The sequence below is a fragment of the Cryptotermes secundus genome, unplaced genomic scaffold (assembly GCF_002891405.2).
Source record: "Cryptotermes secundus unplaced genomic scaffold, Csec_1.0 scaffold234, whole genome shotgun sequence".
In the NCBI taxonomy this organism is placed as follows: Eukaryota; Metazoa; Arthropoda; class Insecta; order Blattodea; family Kalotermitidae; genus Cryptotermes; species Cryptotermes secundus.
Genome location: NW_019725843.1, coordinates 2,825,437 through 2,833,605, shown reverse-complemented (window position 1 = coordinate 2,833,605; position 8,169 = coordinate 2,825,437). Strand labels below are relative to the sequence as shown.

Here is an 8,169-nt window from a genome sequence, read left to right as displayed (position 1 = left end):
TATTAGTGATTATAAGCGGCGTTTGGATTGATGAATAATTTTTTTAACACCTTATACAATCATCTCGTATTTAACAATCAATACAGCAATATCGCTGATTTACACAATTTTCAGTTCACCGTTAGACACGCACTAGGATTCTAAGTCTTCAGTAGTCATAATAGTCATATCCTGGTAACGGAATTAAAACAGTCTCATTGTGAATAAATCTTCTAATCACACACTAAATTTTCACAGGCTGACTTGTAAAGTCTTCTTTAACTGCTATCTTCCCGTGGCAATCTCCTACCGACAACTCAATTCTCATTCTGTTGTGCTCCGTTGTACGCCGTTGTATTCCCATTCCCTTGACTCTGTCTATCGTTCGTACTGGCTCCCTTATACTGTACGAGTATATTCGCGGGACGGAACACACAGAACAGAAAACGCGTCACTTTTCAGAATGCATGTCAAGTGGCCCGCTGCTCAGCACTGGGCATGGCGCGGACCACATAGAAAACACCTCTTCTGTTGTCCCCTACAACTACTCGGCACAGACCACAGCAGAAAATACAGCCTCTCTATTGCTGACCGTGTGTGTGTTGCAGACGTTGCCTAGCAATGGGTCTATGCGTCACGATAGCATGTAATAATTCCTGAACTATTGAAATATACTACACATACATACAAAGAAGACTGGGATAATCATTAATATGAACAGAAGCAACATAACTTCTCAGAATTAAAACTTGTGGAAATAAAATATTCCAGTTAGTTAGCAAGCATATTTTTCTTTTGCCTGGAAAACAGATCCATTCCTGAAAGAGTAAAGCATTAGCCTGTGCCTGGTAGAGGCTACAGACTACTGCTTAAACATGGACGCTGCTAGAGATAGTCACCAATCTGACGACTACTTAAGTCCCTAACTTAAAATATCAACATTCTGATTTAACGTACAGTTTCATGGGCAACTTTACACTATTAGTACAGGAGTTGACATATATATATTTAAACTACATTTTGCATTTCTCATTACTTATGGGCAGGACGGAGAGATCACTTATTCACTCCGTTTGTGGTGACAGTTCAAGATTTGAACTGATGTCTGCGTCATATGACGTGTCATGACGTGTGAATAATTGGGGGCAACAAGGCGGTGCTTTGGACTGGAACCTTTTCACATCTGCACAAATCTTGTTCTCTTCCTTTTTTATGCTTGTGGCCTTTGATTCATCAGTTTGCACATGCTTTCTGTACAATATGTGTCCCAGTGGCATCTACCGAGAGAAACAAATAAGAACTTAAATTAATGGATATATAACAGAAACACAATTGAAATGCTCTTTACGATTTCTATGACAAAAGCGACTGGAAACATATATCGGACAATGGGTAAACACAAAATAAGGGGCACGTCTGTTTACATATTTCAAATCCAAAACTGCTTGAATAAATTCAAAGAAAGTTTCCAGACTAATTTTATTTTTACCCACAAGAGTTGTTAAATTGTACAACGTAGTGAACTCAGAATTTCAGCCTACTTTCCTTATTAAAAAAATTAAAACAGGATTATGATATCACCTTGCTATCTGTGTGTCTATATGTATATCCCCCTTATAAAACTTTTGAAAGCCTGAACCGATCTTTACGAATTTTTTTTACGCATAACATACCACCAGAGACCATCTCAGCGAAATTAANAATTCATAAATTTCTCCCGTCAGTAATACCAATATTGAAGCCTCTCAAATTGTTGCGGTAATGCCAGAATCGATTGTCATAAAACGTCATATGTGTATCATGCCACTTGAAGCCACTTCAACGGCATACTGAATCCCTTCCCTCAAACAAACAAAACAAGAAAAACAAACTCCGTCGCCTGTAGTCCACAAGCGAACTATACCGACCTTGCGACCCCCGCTTCTCGGCGAAGTTAGTGCCAGTTTTAGCGTATACAGCGTGTCGCGTGGTCAGCGCAACGGATCCCCACGGCCGTTAATCTCGGTTTTATAGACCGGAGCCGCTACTTCCTTAAAATAGCTAATCAGTTATCCTCACGAGGCTGAGTGGACCCCGTTCCAGACCCAGTACTTCTCATAAAATCTGGTAGCGCCGAGAATCGGATCTAGGACCTCTGGATCTTTAGCCAGGAACTCTGACCACTAGTCCACAGAGGCCTCAGTAATACCAACACCGAAGCTCCTCAAATTGTTGACTCGAATGCCTGAACCGATCGTCAAGGAACTTGGTATGAAAATCATGAAGCACTTTCAACAGCGTCTCAGCGTTACTTCGGTAATACCAGCTTCATCACGCATACAAATTACTTTATTTTCTGCTTGTCATATGAATTACAGAAATTGCAGTGAACGGAAATTGGTTTATTAATCCTTACCAGAACTTATTATTTATATTTCGTTAACTCCGAATATATATATATATATACGTAAAGTTTTCCTTGCGTTTAATTAAGCACCAGGCCAGGAAAACGTATGGGATAGTGGATGTATAGCCCCACCATTCTTAACCTAGGCACTATATGGAGGTGAGTGGCTAGCTTCATGCCATGCCTCCTGGCCCCCGGGGAAAGAACACTATGTACCAACTGGACAGGAAGCTGGGTGGGCCCCAGGAGTTGAACCCCGGCCGTTCAGCCCGAAGCCAGATGCTGTACAGGCACTTTGTCTTGCAGCTTCACAATTTAACACACAATTTATGTGAACGTTATTTTGTTTTAGTGACATTTAAATACGTTTTTAAAAGTATAAGACCAGATATTCATTCATCAGACTTTGCACAGACAAAATAGAGACTTAGAGTTGAGGGGTAATTCAGGTATTTCAGGCGAGAGACAGAAAATAATGAATTTTACTCAGTGCTCTCATATGACAAGAACAAAATGGTGAGAAAGTGGTGTAAGGCTGTCTAGTTGAAGTTGATATTCCGCAACATCGCAGGCTCATAGCTCTGGCGCTCTCAGCTTTATAAAACCTTTGCTGTAGTACTGGTTGTCTCTGAAGATGGTCAGTTGAGGTCGAAGTCTGTTGGTCTGTAAGATCATGTAAAAACTAAACAAGAAGTTCTGGGAAGAACTAATTGCTTTCTCTCCCCCGATAGCACACGAACTGTATATAAAACAAAAAAATTGGATGAGGGGGCTACACATGCACACAGAGAGTAAAGTGAGGTTATATGCCTCGTTTAAGAAAATAGGCTAAAAAGTTCTTATGCTTGATGGCAATTTTGTGTTTAATATTATCCACTGATATTTGGTTAGGTTTCTGAGTTGTTAGTCATTTTGCAACAGGTTTCCCGACTAATATTCCATTTCTTACTTTTAATGCTCTTGTCTGTGCGCGAATTTGTTCATCCTCTAGCTATTCGCTCTCTCTCACACATTCAAATATTGTCGTGGCCACTTCATTCTCAAATACACTCTTTCCTTAACAAGACTTTACACTGATAAAAGGCAACAGGAATCTCTTTCTCAAATTTCATACTTGCCTCTGATATTTTTTCCCTGAGTTCCAGAACAGGCGGAATGTCTGTTCCAGTCCAGGCGTCGCGACGCCTCCGCCGACCCCTCAGAGCGACCGTCAGGTTGCCACAGACAGCCAGCCCTGAGGTGAGCGTACTTGGGGGGTCGCAGCTTGGATACGCCTCACGGATCCGACAGAAATCGTCGTCCCCTGGCCACAGGACATGCGTTCTTATTACTATGTGACATCCAGTGCGACGCAACGGCCGGGTTCAGTTCCCGGCAGAAGGAAGAGACTTTCTGTACTCCACAGAGGCCAGACTGTCTGTGGGGCAAATCCAGCTTCCTATCCAGTAGGTACAAAGGGTTCTCTCTCTGGGGATAAAGCGGCCGGGGAGTGAAGCTGGCCACTCACTTCCATCTAGTGCCGAGGTCGAGAATTATGGAGCTATACCTCCAATCCCCCATATGTCTTCATGGCATAATACTCAATTAAGCACAGAGACAAATTTGCCTTTTCCTTATATTTACTAAGTTTGCATGAAACAAAATCGAACCTGTGGATGTAGCAGCTGAGGACGGTCTGTATTTCCTTAGCAGTCCGTGCCTTTCTTTCGATGAAGCATCGGTGATACCAGCAGCAGTAGTCGGTCGCTTCTTAAAATCAGCTCGCCGAGTCATTTTCTGATCGCAACAACATACGAAGTCTACATCAGAACACATTTCCAATCTATGAAATTGATGTTTTTTCTGAGGTTCACAGCAGGTTCAGAATTCTGTATTCGGTGACAGTGTTGGACAATAATATCGTTTGCACTTAAATAAACTATATCTATCTATCTATGGCTCTACAGTCGTGTGTTGGGCCTTGGCCGATTTTTCAGTTTCTTGAGCCTATACACAGCCGGTAGAACTCCTTGGACGGGGTATCAGTCCGTCCCAAGGGCGCAACCTGCACACACAGGACAGAACAAACACAGAACTAGCGCACATAGACATCCGTGCCTCAAGTGGGATTCGAACTCACGATCCCATTGTTGGAGCAGGCGAAGACAGTTCATTCCTTAGACCGTGTGGCCACTGTGATCGGCGAAATAAACTATATAAATACAAAATACAACTTAAAATGGAGTAACAATTTTTCAATTTACCTAATCCTTCCAGCCACACTACGGCCCTTGGGTCGACTCAGCCTCTATCAGAAATTACCAGGAATATTCTTGGAATATTCCTGGGGGTAAAGGGCTGCCGACGCGTAGGGCTGACAACCTTAACGCCATCTATGAGTAGATTGTCTAGAAAATGTGGGAACCTCAACATCTCACAACCCTATGTGCCTCCACGGCCTGTTACCGGGATAGCTTTACTTTACTTAACCATACCTTTTAAAAGTAAATTTTACCTAGACAAAACTCCTATAATAATATTAATCAATATTATTACAATAGAGGAGGCTTAATCAATGAGAATGAGGTTTACGGTAGATCTCAAGATATTAATAAACTGGTTAATTATTTTGTTACTTAATTTTCTGTTTGATAGTTGTATTTTATTTTGTTCACGAGGAAAACATCCATGGAGTGCGGAGCTCACTGACCTGCCTAAGCTGGAGCCCTGTGCTGTCAGAACCAGCGCTTTGTGCAGGGCAAACATCTATATGGGTTTGGTGACCCGAACTCGAGTAATTAGGGGAATCCACCTCATTACTCGTGTTCGAGCTATCGAGGGCTCCCTCTTCGTTACCATGATCACGTTCGTTTTGGTTCGGGCTTTGGTAGCCGCTGCCCCCCGAGCCGCCATCTTGTCCACGGCTCGTACCATGATGCTGGGAAGTGTCAGGACCTCCATGAGAGATTAGTCTCACGGAATCCTGACACGGACGAAATGTGGCGCCATTTTCATCATCTTCATCATCTTCATCATCACTATTTTCGAAGTTATGCTCCCCACCTATCAATAAATAAAAAAAGAATGTAAAAGTTTACAGTTTACAATTAACAGGCGTGTTCAACAGAAGGAATTATAAATAACATGCTACGTAAATAACTAGCAGAAGTCCATCATGAGTAAGTAGTTTCGTAGCAGTGGAGCTTCATAACTTGTTCTCTTCTCCGAGTATAATTAGAATGATCAAGTAGAGAAGAATGAGGTGGGCATGGCATGTAGCACGAATGGTGGAGAAAATGAATGCATATGGGATATTGGTGGGAAAGCCAGAAGGAAAGAGACCACTGGGAAGACCAAGGTGTAGGTGGGTGGGCAATATTGAAATGGATCTTAGAGTGATAGGATGGGATGGGATGGATTGGATTGATCTGGATCGGGATAGGGACCAGTGGAGGGCTCATGTGAACACGGTAATGAACCTTTGGGTTCCATAAAATGCTGGGAAATTCTTGAGTAGCTGCAGATTTGGCTTCTCCTCAAGAAGTGCTCAGCTCCATAAGTAAGTAAGTTAAGGGCACACCTCGCACACCTCCACGCATTTCACTTAATTACACACACACACACACAATAACAAAATCAGTCCTAGGCTTCTCGAAGGCAAGAGGGGCCGAGCCACCAGCACCACCGTATCTACATTCTTGTATTAAATTCAGAATTCAAAACTACGTCTGAGAAGTCACGTGAGCTTGGCGGGGAGAAATAAAGAAAGGAGGGGGAGGAGGAAGAATGAAATGAAGAAGACAACAAGGCAGAGGAATTGGGGAAGAGGGACAATGCATTTGTTTCACTTGTGAAGTGTAAATCGTTAGCTTTATCTCATTGGTCTGGAGGGCCACGTGACGCATCTTTCCTTCGTCTCTGGCCCAGTTATATCGTCATGTGCAAGATGGCCCAAAAGTCAGTTAATTGCTTAATAAAATGAACACTAAAGACGTTAGAAATTTCTTCAATATTTTTTGAATTTATAGAAATTGTTCAAAATGATATCCTTATGTTCAGTGGACAACTCACAACGCTGTGATACCGTTCTACAAACAGACTGGCAGGTTTAAACCTGAACATTCCCGTTAATACCAGAGAACTTTTAAGGTTAACTAACTTTCGGTGCACTCTACATGTTGTGTCTGGTACATATGAAGCTACTTTGGCATCATATCCTCTATATAGTTTATGCAGAGTTGTGTAAATAATTACTACGCCACTAAATTCTACTGTCAACTGAAAAAAAACTAATTTGTATTCACTTTTTTACCTGATTTCTAATCAAATACTGTTTCAATAGTAACACACAAGACACAGAAGGAAACAGGTTTAAATAACGGTGAAAGTTGCTTTGGTGTCTGTGTTGAAGGAGTGCATGGGATTTGTATGCAAATCTTTGTGTATTCTTGACCTCGACTGGTTCTCATGGCCTTGATAAATTAGGACCTCTGAGAACACATTGCATAGAAGGCTAAGTGGGCCGCAGAGACTTTCGGTAATAACGCGAAAACTTCTAACTTTGCTACGTTTGCATTTATGTACAATAAGAGGTAATGATTTCCTGTTTGAGACATTTTGCAGCGGTGAGTATGAAAAATACTGTGTTCTCAGATGTGACGCAATTTGTATAGAAATTAGGAACACTTTGGGAGAACCTCTTCATCGTAAATGGAGGTAGGAGGTTCCTCTATAACTCTGATAACTGTCAGAATATATAACGTCATATCCCAGACGACAGCAACCATCAGGAAGTGAAGACATCTATGTGACTATCACCACGCGATGAAAAGGTTTAGGGGCACGGGCAACATGTATGCTTAACCTCGTCACTAGGTGTAGATAAGAAATGTTCTCTTTGGGTTCAGGTGCGTATTCACGCATCGGCATTCTTAAAAATTGTGATGAATAGGAAGGCTATGAATAACGCTATATTGTGGGATATAAAGCCGTGTAGTCTGGTAGAATATTACCAACGTTTCGGAGTGATCTACTGCGTTCATTTTCACAGCACAACATAAAATAACATCCCAGAACAAAGTGATCTTCATTGTCAAGGCTGTGAGCTATACCTTCACTCTCGATATGCCTTCATGACAGTGCTAAATAGCATAATTAAGTAGAGGGATAACTTTACCTTTATAAATCTTATAGCTATTAAAATTAAAGAAAAAAAAACAAATGAACTCCATGGTCTTAGTCAGCAAGCAAACTATACCGACCGAGCGACCGCCGCTTGTCGGCGAAGTTAGTGCCAACTTTAGCGGACAGAGGGTGTCGCGTGGTCAGCACAATGTTTCCCCACGGCCTTTAATTTCGGTTTTCTAGACCCGAGCCGCTATTTTCTTGAAACTCAATTACCCTCACGAGGCTGAGTGGACCTCGTTTCAGACCCACTATTTCTCAGAAAATCTGGTAGCACCGGGAATCGAACCCGGACCTCTGGATCTGTAGCCAGGAACTCTGACCATTAGACCAAAGAGGCGGTCTCTTATAGCTGTTAGAAATTCTATTATGCTATACAATATCAATACATTCTTTTAAAGATGTTTTCATCTTATCAGCCATTATTAATGACATACAAGAGTAAACCACAAAATTTAAAGAAATATCGAAATTTTATACGAGATGCACACATGGTGGATGGTAAGGCAAAGTGACTGGACGAATTGGGTTCGTTCCTGTTTCAGTACGCACATGTTCACTTTTGTTCGGAACGGAATTCGCGTTCAGATGAAAGGCAACCCAATGCGTTTGGTTGTAAAGGTTTGCATGAGAACCTTCGT

General features: G+C 41.8%; 1 protein-coding gene across 1 annotated transcript in view; it reads right to left on the bottom strand.

Annotated features, from left to right (window-relative positions):
• Nucleotides 1-540: 540 nt before the first annotated feature.
• The window catches only part of LOC111863657, a 188,749-nt gene continuing 181,120 nt past the window's right edge, over nt 541-8,169 (bottom strand). The window contains exons 7-10 of the mRNA XM_023850154.1: nt 5,055-5,407; nt 4,015-4,141; nt 3,484-3,668; nt 541-1,256 (exon numbers count right to left, since the gene is read on the bottom strand). Coding sequence (XP_023705922.1) covers nt 1,044-1,256; nt 3,484-3,668; nt 4,015-4,141; nt 5,055-5,407 — 878 coding nt within the window. The 3' untranslated portion in view covers nt 541-1,043. The remainder of the gene's footprint in view (nt 1,257-3,483; nt 3,669-4,014; nt 4,142-5,054; nt 5,408-8,169) is intronic.